This window comes from Gobius niger, assembly GCF_951799975.1.
Source record: "Gobius niger genome assembly, chromosome: 14".
Lineage (NCBI taxonomy): Eukaryota > Metazoa > Chordata > Actinopteri > Gobiiformes > Gobiidae > Gobius > Gobius niger.
Genome location: NC_136865.1, coordinates 31164888 through 31185896, shown reverse-complemented (window position 1 = coordinate 31185896; position 21009 = coordinate 31164888). Strand labels below are relative to the sequence as shown.

Genomic DNA, 21009 nt, shown 5'->3' with positions numbered 1-21009 from the left:
CGCTCAAATCATTTCGAACTGCACAGCAGCCTGGGGACCGTGGCCGAAATTTCGCGTGGATTTGGGAACCAATCACAGAGCGAGGAGGGACGATATACGGAAGCTTGTTTATTTACGGATTAAAAAAAAAGTTTATTTACGGATCCAACATGACAGCAGCAGACGCGACGCTATTTTTTGATCGAGCTTTAGGCCGTGTTCTAAATAGTTTAGCTCGAAAGTTCACAGCGGATACGTCATACGTCATCGGATACGATGATACGATTGGCTATGGCCACGTGCAGACGCATGATAGACGTCCGTAGCGCCCCGTAAACCACACCTCTCCTACGAGGAAATGAATTGGTGGTCCCCAGACTGGCGTTAGCCAGGCTAACAAAAACTCAACAAAAATGGGGGGAAAAAAAACATACAAAAGGTGACACAACACAGCAACAACGCGAGGACAAAGATCACTTTTGTGGGTCTTAGCTTTCAAATGAGGTGTTACACAGCCAAAAGAGGACAGAAAGCATTTGGTTCAGGCGGGCGGTAAGAGGTTAATACTACATTGTCCGCGCGCTCCCTGCAGGGGGCGCTAACTCGCTGTAAACTTATATAATGTGAGATTAATGTTAATGAATAACCTGGGGGTCGCCATGGCAACGCGCACAAAATAATGGATGCCATCGACTACTTTTCTGCCAAATTACATCCGTTTTCGAGAAAGACATTTTTTCACTACCAATGCATTTTTGTTTCTCAACCTGGAGGGGGCGCTGATAAGACTCATTACAGATTCTCCTCTTTAAAATAAAAAACACATGATGGTTTAGACTCTTTTATTTCGCCGTTCCTCGTTTACACATCCGTGGAAATAAATAAACATATTTTAACAAAACAAAAAAAACTCCCAATAAAACGTGGAAGAATAAAAGTGTGCGTCTCGTTAACATCAGCAGGCGTCAAAAACATAAAACCTATGGGACTTTATAATATCATTATACATGTACAATAGTTATATATGTTTCTTTACTTCTTACATAGTGGACTGGCTCTTCTTAACCATATATTTGACTCTTAAAGGGGGGGCTTTATATTATATTAAAGGAGATATGTACATCTTCAGACAGGCACAAAACATTCACAGATGCCTTAAAAAAATAACATCATATTTTCAACAGCGATCAGTAAAATAAAGTACAGCTTGTGCTATAATTATGAGTATTATTATTATTGCTGGTACATGATTCAAAGTCCTCAAAGAGTAAACAGAGTTATGTAGCTCGGTTTTACACAGTACTTTGTTTGAAAGGTTTGTGAGGAGAGAGTTTCATTCAGAAATACACAGAACGAGTTTTCATTTTTGTGTTTTAAATGAACACGTGCGGCAAAATATGTCACTATGGCCAGTTTGAATTCATTTACTCGTCTACTAAAGTCGCTGAAAGTCATTATGGCGATATTCAAATTTAAATGTAGAGATATAAATGTGAAACTTAAGCTGTGGATGGAAAAGTGTATTGAAACTTTTGTCATTTTATGTTTTCATATAAAAATAAAGCCAAAATTGCCAATATTTTAGCAAAATTAATTGATAGGTTTAAACTAGGGCTGCTCGATTATTATTTTAGCCATAATTGAAATCACGATTATTTCTTTTTTATTATATCTTTATTTTATTTATCGATTTATTAACCAAAAAACTATGCTGATATTTTCTGTTTTCTGGACAGTCATAAAAGTACAGGTCTCTGCTTCACACCTGCCCCCTGCTGGCCAGGCCTCACACCTGCGCAAGTAAACTGAGCAGCGCGGCCTGATGACATCATCACACAGCGCCGTTTGTTTTTCTGTCAGGCAAAAGCAGGAGCCGCGGCAGGAGAAATGAGAAGGGAAAATGATCCCAGCGGCCTGAAAAGCAAGTCTGCTTTGCAAAAAAAATGTAAAAAAATTGAGGAAAAAAAAAGTGGAAAAAAAAGTGTGAAAAGAAAACAAAATATTGAAAAAAATAATAATAAAAAGAAAAAATTGGAAAAAATGTGGAAAAAATAGAAAAAAAAAGATGGAAAAAAAAACTGAGAAAAAAAAATGTGAAAAGAAAAAAAAAGAAAATGTGGGGGGAAAAAATAGAATAAAAAATGTGGGAAAAAAAAGTGAAAAGAAAAAAAATATTGAAAAAAATAATAATAATAAAAAGAAAAAATAGGAAAAAATGTGGAAAAAATAGAAAAAATAAGATGAAAAAAAAACTGAGAAAAAAAAATGTGAAAAGAAGAAAAAAAAAGAAAATGTGGAACAAAAATAGAATAAAAAATGGAAAAAAAAAAAGAAAAAAAAAAATTTAGAAAAAAAAAATGTGAAAAGAAAAACTAATAGAAAGAAAAAATAGATTAAAAAAAATGGGGGAAAAAAAGACAAAAAAAAAAGATTTAAAAAAAATTGAAAAAAATTATAATCTTTTTTTTGCGATTATGCTAATTTTGTAATTGTATAGTGTAGTTATCGAAATTGTAATCGAATTTCGATTAATTGCACAGCCCTAGTTTAAACATCTGGTTTTATTTTGTGACATATTTGCTCAGAGGGATTGTGGATTGTGGATCTCGGTCACAGCCTTTCGTGCTACACGTGGATACCGAACACGTCAGTATTTGTGAATGAATAAGCGTGTGGAGCGACACATGTGGGAGTCACTTCCTGGATAAACACGGTACAGACAGAGTTTTGGTCTGTTTTTGACTCTCTTCCCTCTGAGCTCTCCTGTAAATCTAAACGAGTCCAGAGGTGAGTCTTTCGTAGCAGCTGGAACAGAAATCTCTCTCTCCCCGAGTGCAAAACAAAACGTGTAAGTGTTAATCCTTCTGTCTCAAAGTCTGGATCGAGTTCCGCGTCTCCGTCCGAACGGCCTCGTGAACTGTAGGCACTTTCCTCCAGCAGCTCGGTCCAGACTTGGCACAAACGGAGAGGGAGGGGGAGAGTTCAGGCAGAAATCAGGAGCGGAGGGAGAAGAAGAAGAAGAAGAAGAAGCGCCGTATCTCTCACCGAGACCAACAACATCACACGATCGCGAAAGTCGGTGATCGAAGACGCCATTTTGACTAGTTTAGCTTCTTGTGGAATGAAGTCTCTGTGAGGTTTGGTCCTGGGGGGGGGGTCAGATAAAGTGCGAGTGCTCGAAGGCGTGGCCGTCGGGGGGGCCGTAGGAGAAGCCGGGGAAGGCGCCGGCCGCCTCGCGCACGCTGCTGGTCATGTGCATGGTGTCGGTGCAGAGCGAGGACGACACGGGGAGGTGGGTGAACTCCGGGTCGAAGTGACACAGGTCTGTGGGGCCCGTCTGGAGCAAAGAGAGAAGGTGATGTGAGTGAAGGAAACGCGGGATGAGAAGGTTTATGTGTGACGGAGACTCACCACTGAGGGGATGAAGGGGGGCGTGACCTTCTTGGCCATGAGGTCCGTCCAGTTTATGGGCGAGAAGAACGAGTGGTGCTTGAGCTCCAGCTGCGCAGACAGACACGGGTACGTTAGAACATCGCCACACACACTGGGACACATGGATGAGGTCATGTCCAAGGGGGAGGTAAAGTCCAGAAATGTGCACGTCTTCCAAACAACAAACAACAACAACAAACAAAGCCAACAAATGATTAAACATGGGGGAAATAAGGAAATATGTGGGGAAATAAATGCTAGAAGAAAAGTTATTAACCTCTTACCACCCGCCTGAACCAAATGCATTCTGTCCTCTTTTGGCTGTGTAGCACCTCATTTGAAAGCTAAGACCCACAAAACTGATCTTTTTCCTTGCGTTGTTGCTGTGTTGTGTCACCTTTTGTATGTTTTTGTGACATTTTTGGTTGAATTTTTGTTGAATTTTTGTTGAATTTTTGTCAGTTTTTTGTTGAGTTTTTGTTGAATTTTTGTTGAATTTTTGTTGAATTTTTGTTGAATTTTTGTTGAATTTTTGTTGAATTTTTGTTGAATTTTTGTTGAATTTTTGTCACATTTTTGTTGAATTTTTGTTGAATTTTTGTCACATTTTTGTTGAATTTTTGTTGAATTTTTGTTGAATTTTTGTCACATTTTTGTTGAATTTTTGTTGAATTTTTGTTGAATTTTTGTCACATTTTTGTTGAATTTTTGTCACATTTTTGTTGAATTTTTGTCACATTTTTGTTGAATTTTTGTCACATTTTTGTTGAATTTTTGTTGAATTTTTGTTGAATTTTTGTCACATTTTTGTTGAATTTTTGTTGAATTTTTGTCACATTTTTGTTGAATTTTTGTTGAATTTTTGTCACATTTTTGTTGAATTTTTGTCAGTTTTTTGTTGAGTTTTTGTCACATTTTTGTTGAATTTTTGTCAGTTTTTTGTCACATTTTTGTTGAATTTTTGTTGAATTTTTGTTGAATTTTTGTTGAATTTTTGTTGAATTTTTGTCACATTTTTCTGGAATTTTTGTTGAATTTTTGTTGAATTTTTGTCACATTTTTGTTGAATTTTTGTCCATTTTTGTCACATTTTTGTTGAATTTTTGTTGAATTTTTGTCATGTTTTTGTTGAGTTTTTGTTGAATTTTTGTTGAATTTTTGTTGAATTTTTGTCACATTTTTGTTGAATTTTTGTCACATTTTTGTTGAATTTTTGTCACATTTTTGTTGAATTTTTGTCACATTTTTGTTGAATTTTTGTCACATTTTTGTTGAATTTTTGTTGAATTTTTGTCACATTTTTGTTGAATTTTTGTCACATTTTTGTTGAATTTTTGTCACATTTTTGTTGAATTTTTGTCCATTTTTGTCACATTTTTGTTGAATTTTTGTTGAATTTTTGTCACATTTTTGTCACATTTTTGTTGAATTTTTGTCATGTTTTTGTTGAGTTTTTGTTGAATTTTTGTTGAATTTTTGTCACATTTTTGTCACATTTTTGTTGAATTTTTGTCACATTTTTGTTGAATTTTTGTCACATTTTTGTTGAATTTTTGTCACATTTTTGTTGAATTTTTGTCACATTTTTGTTGAATTTTTGTCACATTTTTGTTGAATTTTTGTTGAATTTTTGTCACATTTTTGTTGAATTTTTGTTGAATTTTTGTCACATTTTTGTTGAATTTTTGTCACATTTTTGTTGCGTTTACATCCTTGTTTTCTTCTCATTTTTTTGTGGCTATTTTGGTGCTTTTTTCCCCAAGAAGCTTTTTGATTCGGGCAAAGCCAAACTGGAGAAAATGGTGTCCGTTCAGGCGGGAGTTAAGAGGTTAAAGAAATTTTGAAAAGTTGGAGGAAAGAATTGGGGAAAAAGGGGAACAAATTGTGGGAAAATGTGGAATGGGCAAAAAATAAATACAAAATATGGAGGAAAAAGGTGAGAAAGAACATATGGAAAGCTTTTGGCAGATTTCTGATGTTGCAAAAGTCATTGTTATCTAGAAAGTCCCTAAAAGTTTGTAGATATTGATTTTTTGTGTGTGTGACTCACAAAGTCGTCCTTGGAGCCCAGCCTCTGGGTGCGGTCCTTCTGCAGGAGCCCCTCCAGCAGCTCCCTCCCGGAGTTGGACACGTTGGGCTTCAGCACCGGCGCTTGGTTCAGGATGTTGTGGTACATCTCGGCCGTGTTCCTGCTGTAGAACGGCGGCTGCAGAGGAGAAAGAGCGGGTCAGACTTTCAGGCGGCAGATGGACAGAGAACACCACACTTTAGAGACAAACTGACCAGTCCGTAGAGCATCTCGTACAGCACGGAGCCCAGGCACCACCAGTCCACCGTGCGGTCATACGCCTGCTTCTGCAGCACTTCAGGGGCCAGGTACTGAGGGACACACAGACTTTAGCTTTACACTGAGACCTTCAGGGGCAGGTACTGAGGGACACACAGACTTTAGCTTTACACTGAGACCTTCAGGGGCAGGTACTGAGGGACACACAGACTTTAGCTTTACACTGAGACCTTCAGGGGCAGGTACTGAGGGACACACAGACTTTAGCTTTACACTGAGACCTTCAGAGGCAGGTACTGAGGGACACACAGACTTTAGCTTTACACTGAGACCTTCAGGGGCAGGTACTGAGGGACACACAGACTTTAGCTTTACATTGAGGCCTTCAGGGGCAGGTACTGAGGGACACACAGACTTTAGCTTTACACTGAGGCCTTCAGGGGCAGGTACTGAGGGACACACAGACTTTAGCTTTACACTGAGGCCTTCAGGAGCAGGTACTGAGGGACACACAGACTTTAGCTTTACACTGAGACCTTCAGGGCCAGGTACTGAGGGACACACAGACTTTAGCTTTACACTGAGACCTTCAGGGGCAGGTACTGAGGGACACACAGACTTTAGCTTTACACTGAGTCCTTCAGGGGCAGGTACTGAGGGACACACAGACTTTAGCTTTACACTGAGGCCTTCAGGGGCAGGTACTGAGGGACACACAGACTTTAGCTTTACACTGAGACCTTCAGGGGCAGGTACTGAGGGACACACAGACTTTAGCTTTACACTGAGACCTTCAGGGGCAGGTACTGAGGGACACACAGACTTTAGTTTTACACTGAGGCCTTCAGGGGCAGGTACTGAGGGACACACAGACTTTAGCTTTACACTGAGGCCTTCAGGGGCAGGTACTGAGGGACACACAGACTTTAGTTTTACACTGAGGCCTTCAGGGGCAGGTACTGAGGGACACACAGACTTTAGCTTTACACTGAGGCCTTCAGGGGCAGGTACTGAGGGACACACAGACTTTAGCTTTACACTGAGGCCTTCAGGGGCAGGTACTGAGGGACACACAGACTTTAGCTTTACACTGAGACCTTCAGGGGCAGGTACTGAGGGACACACAGACTTTAGCTTTACACTGAGACCTTCAGGGGCAGGTACTGAGGGACACACAGACTTTAGCTTTACACTGAGGCCTTCAGGGGCAGGTACTGAGGGACACACAGACTTTAGTTTTACACTGAGGCCTTCAGGGGCAGGTACTGAGGGACACACAGACTTTAGCTTTACACTGAGGCCTTCAGGGGCAGGTACTGAGGGACACACAGACTTTAGCTTTACACTGAGGCCTTCAGGGGCAGGTACTGAGGGACACACAGACTTTAGCTTTACATTGAGACCTTCAGGGGCAGGTACTGAGGGACACACAGACTTTAGCTTTACACTGAGGCCTTCAGGGGCAGGTACTGAGGGACACACAGACTTTAGCTTTACACTGAGGCCTTCAGGAGCAGGTACTGAGGGACACACAGACTTTAGCTTTACACTGAGACCTTCAGGAGCAGGTACTGAGGGACACACAGACTTTAGCTTTACACTGAGACCTTCAGGAGCAGGTACTGAGGGACACACAGACTTTAGCTTTACACTGAGACCTTCAGGAGCAGGTACTGAGAGACACACAGACTTTAGCTTTACACTGAGACCTTCAGGGGCAGGTACTGAGAGACACACAGACTTTAGCTTTACACTGAGACCATCAGGGGCAGGTACTGAGGGACACACAGACTTTAGCTTTACACTGAGACCTTCAGGGGCAGGTACTGAGGGACACACAGACTTTAGCTTTACACTGAGACCTTCAGGGGCAGGTACTGAGGGACACACAGACTTTAGCTTTACACTGAGGCCTTCAGGGGCAGGTACTGAGGGACACACAGACTTTAGCTTTACACTGAGGCCTTCAGGGGCAGGTACTGAGGGACACACAGACTTTAGCTTTACACTGAGGCCTTCAGGAGCAGGTACTGAGAGACACACAGACTTTAGCTTGTGACCTTCAGCGTCAGAGCAGGAGTTTTACCTCTGGCGTCCCGCAGAAGGTGGAGGTGGTGCAGTCGGGCTCCAGTCCCTCTTTACACAAACCGAAGTCCGTCAGAACGATGTGGCCCTGGGAGTCCAGCAGGATGTTCTCCGGCTTCAGGTCTCTACACACACAGACGGACACAGAGTTACTCATGGGTGACTTCACTTGGAGAGTTTTCTGAAGCTCAGAGTTACAGCTCGTCTAGTTTATGTTCCTCCACTAGGGGGAGCTCTCGTGCCACAGTTAAACCATATATGGCAGCATTGGTTTTATTTTTCATGCACTTGAGCTGCAGATAAACAACTCAAACTGCTGCTAAACATCATAGTGCTCAGTTATTACCTTCATCTTTTAAACATTCTCTAATAAACGTGGGGCTCCAAACGCTGCCTGTTTAACCTCTTAACTCCCGCCTGAACCGAGAGCATTTTCTCCAGTTCAGCTTTACCCAAATCCTGTAGGCCAGTGTAACACCTCATTCGAAAGCTAAGACCTACAAAACTAAATTGATCTTTTTCCTCAAATCATCAGATTTTTTTTTATTACTTTTTTTGTTGGGCAGTCGTCTCGTTTTTGTCTAATTTTCGTGACTTTTTTTGTCAAATTCTTATCACTTTTTTGTCCACTTTTTCCTCAATTTTTCGTCCATTTTTTCTCAATTTTTCGTCTAATTTTTCTCACTTTTTTGTCAAATTTTTGTCAATTTTTGTCATTTTTTTGTATATTTGTTTGTACATTTTTTTTTCACTTTTTCGTCAATTTTTTCTCACTTTTTTGTCAAATTTTTGTCACTTTTTTGTCAATTTTTTGTCACTTTTTTGTCAATTTTTTCTAAATTTCTCGTCAAATTTTTCTCACTTTTTTGTCCAATTTTTGTCATTTTTTTGGATATTTTTTTGTACATTATTTGTCACTTTTTCGTCCATTTTTTCTCACTTTTTTCACATTTTCATCCTTGTTTTCGTCTCAGTTTTGTTGCTATTTTCACACCTTTTTTCCAGAAGCTTTTGGATTGGGGTAAAGCTGGAGAAAAGGTGCTCGGTTCAGGTGGGAGTTAAGGGGTTAAACCTCAGCCCCTCCAGGTTAGGTCATCACAGGAGCTAAAACGTTTAATCGTGCAGCCCTAACATAAACTATTAAAGATTAGCTTGTGTCCTTATCTTATTGTCCCGACATTATTTCCTGGTGGTTTCATCCATAACCCTCTCCCAGTAAAAGCCTCATAAACAGAGGAGTGTGTGTGCGGGCGTCACCTGTAGATAGAGCTGCAGCTAACGATTATTTTGATAATCGATTTATCTACCGATTATTTTCACGATTAATCGATTAATCGCTTGGCTGTGAAAGGTGCATGGAAATTGTATTTTTTCAATTTTTTGACCACATAAAGCTAAAGTGGCGCCGCTTGAGGACATGTTGATGGAGTAAACTTAAAGTAAACATTTGTAGGAGGCTCTTTGTGCTAATTCTGCTTTCTGATTGGACGAGGCAAAGACAGATATTTATGAAATTTACAATGTACAAAACACTGCAGACCCTCACTTTAAAAATAAAGTAGGTTTTCACCCAAAATACATAATTGTCATGTAATTTTTGCTCTATTTTAGTCTGTGTTCACTAGAAAACGATTAATCGATTACTGAAATAGTTGACAACTATTTTAGTAATCGATTAGTTGACGATTAATCGATTAGTTGTTTCAGTCCTACCTGTAGACGATGTGCAGCGAGTGCAGGTATCCCAGGGCGCTGGCGATTTCGGCGGCGTAGAACCGCGCTCTGGGCTCCAGGAAGACGCGCTCTCTCTGCAGGTGGTAGAACAGCTGCGGCACAAACGGGGAAAAACAAGTCAGACCACCTCATCTGTTATTCTGTTCCTTTGACACGAGGCTCCTTCAAACTGAACTGCACAGGTTTGTATAAACTCTTTAGAAGTCGACCCAAACATCTGCAGATTTTAGTCACCATTTAACTGCTTGTACTTTAGTTTTAGTCTCTTTTCAGTCAAAAAAGCTAAATATTACTGCATTCATTGTTCCAAATACACTACATTTTTATTGGTAAGACACGATGGTTTTATTCATTCTAAACCAGGGGTAGGCAAGTTTTCTTTTACAATTTTTTTCATTGTAAAAAGACCGAGGGCCGATGCCGCCAGTTTTAGGCCAAAGAATTACCATCTTAACCTCTTAACTCCCGCCTGAACCGAGGGGATCTTTTTCCTCACGTCATCAGATTTTTTTTCCATCATTTTTTTGTTGGGTATTCAACTCAACAAAACTCAACTTTTATGTCATTTTTTGTCACATTTTTGTAATTTTTTCGTCATTTTTTAATCACATTTTTGTCACATTTAATTTTTTTGTCAATTTTTTGTCATTTTTTAGTCATTTTTTAGTCATTTTTTAATCACATTTTTGTAATTTTTTTGTCACATTTTTGTCAATTTTTAATCACATTTTTGTCACATTTTTGTAATTTTTTTGTCAAATTTTTTAGCCATTTTTTGTCACATTTTGTCACATTTGTCATTTTTTAGTCATTTTTTAATCACATTTTTGTCATTTTTTTGTCATTTTTTTGGTCAATTTTTTGGTCATTTTTTGGTCATTTTTTGTCACATTTTTTGTCACATTTTTTGTCACATTTTGTCACATTTGTCATTTTTTTGGTCACATTTTGTCACATTTGTCATTTTTTTGTCACATTTGTCATTTTTTTTGTCACATTTTGTCACATTTGTCATTTTTTTGTCATTTTTCGTCACTTTTTTGTTTTCTCACTTTTTTGTCACATTTCCATCATTGTTTTCGTCTCAGTTTTGTTGCTATTTTCACACCTTTTTTCCAGAAGCTTTTGGACTGGGATAAACCCAAACTGGAGAAAATGTGCTCGGTTCAGGCGGGAGTTAAGGGGTTAAATGAGATAAATGACTTGAATTGCTCGAATAAAAGTTCTTTATGTTGGATTTGAGTCGGTTTGGACTAATGTAAGATAAAGATACAAACGCTAATGCCAATGGAACGAGCATAAAACCCACTTTGAAATCAGACAAATTGTTTTTCACTTAAAATTATACAATATAATATGAGTTAAGAGAATAATGACTTGTTCCATTGGCGAAAAGATGTTTTATCTGATCTAAGACCAAATCTACTCAAACTTTAGATTGAATCTCTTAATTCAAGTAGGTTTCTGTCATTTTGTCTATAATTGTGTATTTATGTTTTTCCAGGGCACTTTCTACAAATGCCAGAGTTGTACATGACATGACCTAATTGAGTGCATTGACAGTATTTCTCCCATTTAAAAATGTTCCTCCTTAAAAATGTCAAAGTACTTTCTGATTTGAGTCACTAAGTTTCTCAAAATCACCTTGAGGGCCAGAGGTTCTGTGCTGGAGGGCCGGATTTGTCCCGCGGGCCTGACGTTGCCTACCCCTGTTCTAAACTATTCTCTGAACGACATTTTGGACACGGTGTTTGTTGTTGCTCCGCCGTACCTCGCCTCCGTTGACGTAATCCAGCACAAAGTAGAGTTTGTCTGTGGTCTGGAAGGAGTAGTGCAGCCCGACCAGGAACGGGTGCTTGATGTTCTTCATCAGGACGCTGCGCTCGGCCATGATGTGCTTTTGCTGAAACAAACAACTTTGATAAGAACGCGCTTCGAAACGGCGAGTCAGCTTTAGGACAAAGACGGTGCGGACCTCTTTCTTCTTGAGGATGATCTTCTTCTGCAGGACTTTGACGGCGTAGTACTTGGTGGATTCTTTGTGTCGAGCCAGAAGAACCTGTTCAAAAGACAAATATACTGTTTAGTGAAGGCGGACTTGTTCAAACACGTTTAGCCTCGCGGAAAACTGGTTCTAATACTTTCACGCCGCCGCCTCCTGACATTACACACATGTTTTAGAAACGACTGACGGGTTTGGCATTTGAGGCTGAAAAAATCTTCCTAATGTGCTTGAGTGGGAGGCTGTGAAGCGTGGAGTCTATAGGGATTATTTACTTTAGCTTTAGCCTCATTTTAGCTTCATTTTAGTCACAGAAACATGACTTTGTGGCCCAGATAATCTCCTACTTCAGACTCTGTACCTTTCCGAAGCTGCCTTTCCCGATGATCTTCAGGTAATCGAAGTCACACGGTTTGATCCTGAAACAAAACAAAGGTCAGTTTTCCCAGGCCTTGAACATTAAAGTGACAGAGTGGAAGAGCGTCTTACTGAGTGTCCTCTGCCAGGGAGCTGCGCGGGAGCAGGAACATCTGCAGAGACACACACAGAGGTGCGTTAGTTTAAGTTTTCAGGATTCTGCTGTGCTTTTCCGCATGTGTTTTCTTACCGCAGTGTCGGGCAGCTCTCCTCGCTCCATCTCCTCGTTCTGGTTCTCGTCGATCTTCAGGAAGTTATTCACCTCCACGCTGCCAAACAGGAAACAGGAGACATGAGTCCACATGTGATCAGCGGGTTCATACAGGAAGCAGCAACACCATTGTAATGCAAACACAATAAACATTTGCAAACATTCTTTAAACACAGATGAGGGAAAATTCAATATTCAAAAGCAACAACAAAATAATGTCTTTGCATTTTTGATGAACTTATAATGTCGTTATTTTCCAATAAATGTTCTAATTTATGCCAGTTTCAATCCAACTGAAAGCTTAATGTAATACAGTGAAGACTTTTTAAATCTTTAAACCATGTAATAACAAGGGCACGACCGATATATCGGGCCGATATTTAGGTATTTTCAATATCTGCCTTTATTATAACTTTGTTGTCACATTATCGCCACATTTTGGTCGCCTTTAACCCCTTAACTCCCACCTGAACTGAGCACATTTTCTCCAGTTTGGCTTTACCCCAATCCAAAAGCTTCTGGAAAAAAGGTGTGAAAATAGCAACAAAACTGAGACGAAAACAATGACGGAAATGTGAAAAAAAAAGTGAGAAAACATTGACAACAAAGTGATGAAAAATTGTTGAAAAAGTGGCAAAAATGTCACAAAAATCTCGCAAGATATTGACAAAAAATGTGACAAAAAAATGACAAAAAAGGGTTTAAAAAACTACGAAAAAATGACAAATGTGACAAAAAATGACAAAAAAATGACCAAAAAAATGACAAAAAAATGACAAAAATGTGACAAAAAATGACAAAAAAATGACCAAAAAAATGACAAAAAAATGACAAAAATGTGACAAAAAATTGACAAAAAAATTACAAAAAATTGACAAAAAATGACAAAAAAAATGACAAAAAAAATGACAAAAAAAATGACAAAAAAAAATGACAAAAATGTGACAAAAAATTGACAAAAAAATGACAAAAAAAATGACAAAAAAATGACAAAAATGTGACAAAAAATTGACAAAAAAATTACAAAAAATGACGAAAATGTGTTAAAAAATTGACGAAAAAAAAGGACAGAAATGTGATAAAAATTTGACCAAAAAATGACTAGAAATTGACAAAAAATGACAAAAATGTGATGAAAAATTGACGAAAAAAAAGGACAAAAATGTGATTTGACAAACAAATTACAAAAAAATTGCTAAAAATAACAAAAAAATGACAAAAAATGACAAAAAAGTTACAAAAATGAGTTGAATACCCAACAAAAAAATGATGGAGAAAAAAAATCTGATGACGTGAGGAAAAAGATCCTCTCGGTTCAGGCGGGAGTTACGAGGTTAAAGTGTTTTTGCCATGTTTTTGTCTCTTTTTTGTTTTTGTCGTGTTGTCATCTTCGTTTTCGTCACTATGTTGATGCTTTCTTTTTTTATACCTTTAGATTTGAGTAAAGCCAAACTGGAGAAAATGTGCTCGGTTCAGGTGGGGGACTGAGAGGTTAAAGCCAGCAGGAGGAGCTCCAGGGAAAGTGGTCACTATTTCATTGTTACTACATAATTCTTCCAGGGACATCATTCAGAATCATAAAGCTCTAAAGTGATGTTTGTCAGTGTGTTTTTAAGCCCCGTCTGCAGCAGAGGGCCACTTAGAGGCCTCTCCTCGGCCCATCTGCCCGCCTGATCTCCTCGGGTCGGGACGTTCAGTCTCTGGGACGGTGCCGTTAAACCCTGACCGTCTGAGAGACAATGACACAGACGGCTTTGGCGCTGACCCCAGGCCGAGCGTGAAGGCGCCAAACGCAGCCGCTAATGTTGCCTCGTCATATAATGGAATTAGGGGATTTACACGAGGAGCGCATGACCATGACCTGAAGTCCAAGCTTCTGTCCAGAACTCTCCGTCCAGGGGGTTCAAAGGGTTTCAAAGACAGACTTTTATAGACAGTTCTGCAGAGCAACCACTGAGGCCAAAGCACAAAGGCCTTTTCACAGACAAACAACATGTACAATAGGATCCTCAGTGGGAGTTTCCTGCCTTCAGGTCATTTAACCTATAGGCTCCAGTGGCTTATCAAAATGACCCAAAAGCCACTGAACATTTTTGTAAAAAGAAGCAGAAACAATATGAATGCATGGTTATTTGAAGGCTCTTTTTGGAGTGTACATGTTTTGACATTAGGGTCTTGAAAGGTGCAAAATTTAAGGATCACACGAAGTTAACAAAGCTCTAATAAATACATTTTCACGTAACTTTACGGAGTCTGGTAAAGTATTACTTTTCCCGACATATTTTTGGCTGCACGATATGAGAAAGACAACGGCCTTAATGCTGTGATTATTACATTATGCCAAGTTTAAATGTTTTTAACTAAACACATTTTAACCTCTTAACGAGCCTTTTTCCTCACGTCATCAGATTTCTTTTCCATCATTTTTTTGTTGGGTATTTCAACTCATTTTTGTAACTTTTTTGTCATTTTTTTGTCATTTCTCCTCACATTTTTGTCTTCCTTTTTTTTCGTCAATTTTTTGTCATTTTTTTGTCATATTTTGTCACATTTTGGTCATTTTTTTGTCACATTTTGTCAATTTTTTGTCATTTTTTCGGCATTTTTTTAATCAATTTTTTGTCATTTTTTTTGTCAAATTTTTATCACATTTTTGTTATTTTTTCGTCCATTTTTTGTCAATTTCTTGTGACATTTTTGCGACATTTTTTGCCACTTTTTCATCCATTTTTCGTCACTTTTTTGTCAATGTTTTCTCACTTTTTTGTCACATTTCCATCATTGTTTTCGTCTTCAGTTTATTTTTTCCTTTTTCACAGCGTTTTTCCAGAAGCCTTTGAACTGGGGTAAAGCCAAACTGGAGAAAATGTGCTCGGTTCAGGGGTTAAGCAGTTTTTCCCACAAATGTGTCAAAACAAGACTAAAAAAGTCCTGAACCATAACCAAAAAGAGGCTAAAAATGTGAAGTTACAAAGTCAGGACTAAAAGTGAACTTTGGCACAAGTTGAAGTTCTCGTCAGTGTAGTTTCAGGATACTGTGGATTATGATATTTGCCAAATCATTACTGTACCGTTCATCAAAGCGTCTGATTGACATCGTGAAAAAGGTATAAAGAAAGGACAGATATGTGAAGGTTTCCCGTGTTTTTCCATGACGCCGTGGTTTCCGCCTGCGAGCGCCTGGATGAGCTGGCCTGGTGGCTAATTGCATTACGGTGGAGGACAGCGCGGATTAGCCGGCCGGTGCGAGCGGAAGCCGCAGCGCTGGCCTGTGAAGGAACCCAGGGCTATTTCGCCGCCCGGGGCCTCGGCCGCTCCAAATCTGAGTCTTTCCTTATGCAAGTGCGTTACAACATCAATGTAGGTCAAGTCTGCCTCTTTTTCATAATAAGAGCTCGGAGTGAGAATGAAGCAACGCTGGTTACGGCACAAGATGGAATTTTAATCCTTCATCCCTTTGGCCGGACCAGAAGCAGCTGAAATATTACTCAAGGGTCAGCCGCAGATTAAGAGCTTCGGAATCGCGGGTTGTGACATAAATCACTGTGGTAACAAATACTTCTATGTTCAGCAAATGGGCAAGAGAACTTTGATTTTGCACCTGATGTTATATCACACGCACCAAAGTAACTATAAAAACACAACAGCAACAAACGGCTTGAAACATGAGCTTCACCCACGTGGATGAACTAAAAAGCGTTCAGTATCGGCCCCAAGTACTCGATAGCAGGTACTTGTACTCCAACTATGCAGAACTGTGTCGGAGAAAATGTGGAAGAATAACAAAACAAACCAACCTGAAGCTCACAAGGGAATGCCTTGTACTCGTGTCCGGACTCAAATGGAAATACTTGTATCTTTGTCACAATATGGAAGATATCATTGTATAACTCTCAGTCATCCAGGATCATAAATAGTGTCGCAAATTGCAGAGCGGTCATGTTTTTGTTGAATTTTTGTTGAATTTTTGTCACATTTTGGTTGAATTTTTGTCACATTTTGGTTGAATTTTTTGTCACTTTTTGGTTGAATTTTTGTCACTTTTTGGTTGAATTTTTGTCACTTTTTGGTTGAATTTTTGTCAGATTTTTGTTGAATTTTTGTCACTTTTTGGTTGATTTTTTGTCACATTTTTGTTGAATTTTTGTCACATTTTTGTTGAATTTTTGTCACTTTTTGGTTGAATTTTTGTCACTTTTTGGTTGAATTTTTGTCACTTTTTTGTTGAATTTTTGTCACTTTTTGGTTGAATTTTTGTTACATTTTTGTTGAATTTTTGTCACTTTTTGGTTGAACGTCAGGGATTCCCAAAATGACCATTTCGGGACAACACTTGAAAAGGTTTTTAGTGCTTATATTAATATCAATATCATTAATATCAATCAATCATTAATATCATCAAGCAGCAGAACTTCACAGAGCTGCTTTAATAACATGGATTTACATGGTTTACTTTGCAAATTTGACCTTTCTTTTTGTGCTTTTTAATCACCTTGACCCCCAGACACTATTCATTAGCGAATATTGCAGTTTTTTGTCTTATCGTGTTGGGCATACTGTTGAAATTCTCAAAAATAGAACATGCTTTATCTGCAGTAATCAATGCTGAGCAGTTAATTACACCCGGGCTGCACGCGCTGATAGGCTGTCCGTGAGCCAAATGGAAATGTACTGCAGTACTTTCGTCAGAAGTACTCACTGTTGGCAGATGTGCGGCGTGGACACCAGCTTCTGGATGAAGTCGTTCAGGCCCATCTTCCGCTCTTTGATAAACGCTGGAGACGACAGAGAACATTATCATTATCATTTAGGAGTCCGCCCTAGCCCGCAGTGAAGACGATGTCCCAGATATTAGTGGGCACATCGTCTACAAGGTCATGTCGAACATTCTGTGTGGAAGATATGCACATTTTAAAAAATCGAGAATCCAGTGTCAAGAAATGTGGGGAAAGTTTTTTTTTAAAGTGGGAAAAATGGGGGCAAATCGTTAAAAAACAACAACTATGAAAATAGGGAATAAATTGAGAGGGAAAATAGAGAAAAAATGGGGGGGGGGGGGACACTGGAAGAAAATTGTAAAAAAAAAAACATTAAAAATGGAGGGGGGGAAAATGGTGGCAAAATTGAGGGGCAAAAAGGGAGAAAATTGGGGAAAGTGGGAGAAAATTGTAAAAAAAAAAAGAAAGAAAAATGGTGGGAAAATTGAGGGGGAAAGAGGGAGAAAATGGGGGGAAAGTGGGAGAAAATTGTAAAAAAAAAAAAAAAAATTGAAAAATTGAGGGGTAAAGAGGGAGAAAATGAGGAGAAAGTGGGAGAAAATTGTTTTTTTTAAAAAGGGGAAATGGTGGGAAAATTGAGGGGCAAAGAGGGAGAAATGGGGGGAAAGTGGGAGAAAATTGTTTAAAAAAATGGTGAAATGGTAGGAAAATTGAAGGGCAAAGAGGGAAAAAATGGGGGGAAAGTGGTAGAAAATTGTTTTTTTTTTAATGGGGAAATGGTAGGAAAATTGAGGGGCAAAGAGGGAGAAAATGGGGGGAAAGTGGTAGAAAATTGTAAAAAAAAAAATTAAAAAAATTGAAAAATGGTGGGAAAATTGAGGGGGAAAGAGGGAAAAAATGGGGGGAAAGTGGTAGAAAATTGTTTGTTTTTTTAAATGGGGAAATGGTGGGAAAATTGAGGGGTAAAGAGGGAGAAATGGGGGGGAAAGGGGTAGAAAATTGTTTTTAAAAAAATGGGGAAATGGTGGGAAAATTGAGGGGCAAAGAGGGAGAAATGGGGGGAAAGTGGGAGAAAACTGTAAAAAAAAAAAAATTTAATTTAAAAATGGTGGGAAAATTGAGGGGCAAAGAGAGAAAAAATGAGGGGAAAGTGGGAGAAAATTGTTTTTTAAAAAAAGGGGAAATGGTGGGAAAATTGAGGAGCAAAGAGGGGAAAAAATAGGGGGAAAGTGGGAGAAAATTGTTAAAAAAAAATAGGGAAATGGTGGGAAAATTGAGGGGCAAAGAGGGAGAAAATGGGGGGAAAGTGGTAGAAAATTGTAAAAAAAATAAAAAATTGAAAAATGGTGGGAAAATTGAGGGGTAAAGAGGGAAAAATGGAGGGAAAGGGGTAGAAAATTGTAAAAAATAAAAATAAAAAAAAACATTAAAACATGGAAAAAATGGTGGGAAAATTGAGGGGCAAAGAGGGGGAAAAATGGGGGGAAAGTGGGAGAAAATTGTTTAAAAAAAATGGGGAAATGGTCGGAAAATTGAGGGGGAAAGAGGGATAAAATGGGGGGAAAGTGGTAGAAAATAGTTTTTTTTTTAATGGGGAAATGGTAGGAAAATTGAGGGGCAAAGAGGGAAAACTGGGGGGAAAGTGGGAGAAAATTGTAAAAAAAAATTTTTTAGAAAAATGGTGGGAAAATTGAGGGGCAAAGAGGGAAAAATTGGGGGGGGAAAGTGGGAGAAAAAAAAAAAAAAAAAGAAAAATGGTGAAAAAATTGAGGGGCAAAGAGGGAGAAAATGAGGGGGAAAGTGGGAGAAAATTGTTTAAAAAAAATGGAAATGTGGAGGGGAGTGGAAAAAAATAGGTGGGAACTTAAAAACAGGAAGGAAATTGTAAAAGAGTTGGAGAAAAAATGTGGAAGGCGTTTTAATTGTTTTATTCTATTGTAGTTTTTACATGACAATTATCTTGTTGAACTACAAACCCATGTAAAGCAAGATGTCTGCAGCACATTTTTGCACATTTCTTTATCGTCGTTATTGAGAAAGTCCCCAAAAATATTGCGATACTCGTTTTTGTCAAGCTCTCCCAGCTCTAGATTGATATAATTACTAACTTAATGATTTTATAGCTCTTTGAATATCCAGGGTGTTTTTTTACACTGTCTCGCACTACCTGAACCCCCCTGCTTTAGGAACATCACAGAACAATCCAGCAGCTGATGCAAGAGGAGAAGAAAGAGCCCAGTGTGTGTTTAATCTGCACTGGCTGACTTCCTTGTCAGGGGCCAAATGTCCAGTAATAGGAGAGATTTGCGCGAGGGCACCACATGCAGCCGGGTTTACGGGTTACGCAACTATACTTCAGGTCATTCACAAGCTCGCGCCCTGTGTCCACGCGCAGGATCCATCTTAGCGTCAATTCACTAAAAAAACTTACACAAATATAACATAAATATAACACAAATATTCGATCATATTTTGTTTTATTTCGACGCTGAATTGGTGGATATTTCATGGTGAGGTTTCTTGAAAGCACTAGAAGCTGTTAGAGGTGATGAATAAGCTCATAAATCTACACTAGAGGAGAAAACGTTACTATATTTTAGGTTGAGTAGGAGGCGGGAAAAGGCTCTCCTCCGCGTGCACCTGCTCGCGACACACGTTACGCTTCATTTCGCCTCATTTCTTCCTTTATTTCCTCGTTTTAAGTGTAGCTCACGAATAAGCAAGTTGTAATAACCACTCATGAATTAAATGACGCTTTATTCAGACTGAAAATGTGTTAAATTCGGGCAAGTATCGCTCGGGTTTCCCCGTTTGCTCCGCTCACCTGCCAACACGGCGACGATCCCCCGCATCTTGCAGTAAGTTAAGTCGCATCCAGCTTCGGTTACAGCCATTTTCGCCCGCTTTTTCACGCCAAGTTCTCCGTTTAAAATCCACAAAAAAGCATCAGAGGTTGACGTTAATCCGTTCCCGGGGCCGTGGAGGATCCGTGTCGCGGTTAAACTCGATTCCGCGGATAACAAAAAAAATGACGTTTTTGTGAGGAGCGTTATCTGTGTCTGACGGAGCTCCAACGGCCGCGCGAGGATTATATACCGGACACGCCCCCCTGCCGCGTACGTCAGCCGCGTTGCCCCGGGTGACAGCGCGAGGGGGGTGAGTGTTTGACGTCACGGGATTCCGCTGCAGCCATTTCTTTGTATCTCTCTGTTTATTTGATTTGTTTATTTCAGTTCCTCAGTTCAAGGCAAAGAAAATAGATTGACAGATGTAAATGTGAACTCTGTGAAGCCCAGACCGTGAGAATGTCCCAGGGCATGTGACATATCCCTGAAATCCACAGGGCGTCGTCTTTCTTTCTTTATGTAAAGTTTGAAGTTTGTGTGATGTTTGTACTTTCATGCTCCAGTTCCACTAAACTGCTGCTTTAGAGTCTCCAAAAAAAAAGATATATTCTATAACTTTACAATTAACCAAATATAACCCTTTAACCTCTTAACTCCCGCCTGAACCGAGAGCATTCTCTCCAGTTCAGCTTTACCCAAACCCTGTGGGGCCAGTGTAACGCCTCATTTGAAAGCTAAGATCTACAAAACTCATCTAAATTTTCCTCACGTCATCACATTTTTTTCCATTTTTTTGGGGGGGAGGGGGGGTTCAACTCATTTTTGTAAATTTATCGTCATTTTTTTTTTGTCATATTTTTTTGTCATTTTTGGTCTTTTTTGTCACATTTTTGTCTTATTTTAAAATCTTTTTTTGTCTTTTTTTTGTAATTTTTTGTCTTTTTTGTCACATTTTTGTAATTTTTTTGGCCATTTTTTTTGTCATTTTTGGTCTTTTTTTTTGTCACATTTTCTGTAATTGTTTGTAATTTATTGTCATTTGTTTTGTTTTTTTGTCATTTTTTGTCTTTTTTGTCACATTTTTGTAAATTTTTTTGTCATTTTTTTGTAATTTTTTGTCATTTTTTTTGTCATTTTTTTGTCATTTTTTTGTAATTTTTGTCACATTTTTGTCACATTTTTGTCACATTTTTGTAATTTTTTTTGTAATTTTTGTCACATTTTTGTCACATTTTTGTCACATTTTTGTAATTTTTTTTGTAATTTTTTTTGTAATTTTTTGTCACATTTTTGTAATT

The 21009-nt window shown here is 38.7% G+C and overlaps 1 protein-coding gene across 1 annotated transcript; it reads right to left on the bottom strand.

Annotated features, from left to right (window-relative positions):
* Positions 1 to 3136: 3136 nt before the first annotated feature.
* On the bottom strand, positions 3137 to 19877 carry LOC306974325 (serine/threonine-protein kinase Sgk1; the record flags this gene model as incomplete). Its single annotated transcript, XM_079571519.1, has 13 exons — positions 19690 to 19877; positions 16847 to 16922; positions 12127 to 12205; positions 12009 to 12049; positions 11881 to 11938; positions 11493 to 11576; positions 11289 to 11420; positions 9497 to 9609; positions 7785 to 7908; positions 5695 to 5790; positions 5462 to 5617; positions 3391 to 3480; positions 3137 to 3316 (listed from the first exon to the last, which is right to left on the bottom strand). The coding sequence occupies exons 1-13, from the start codon at positions 19757 to 19759 to the stop codon at positions 3137 to 3139; spliced, it is 1299 nt and encodes a 432-aa protein (XP_079427645.1). The 5' UTR covers positions 19760 to 19877.
* Positions 19878 to 21009: the final 1132 nt, after the last annotated feature.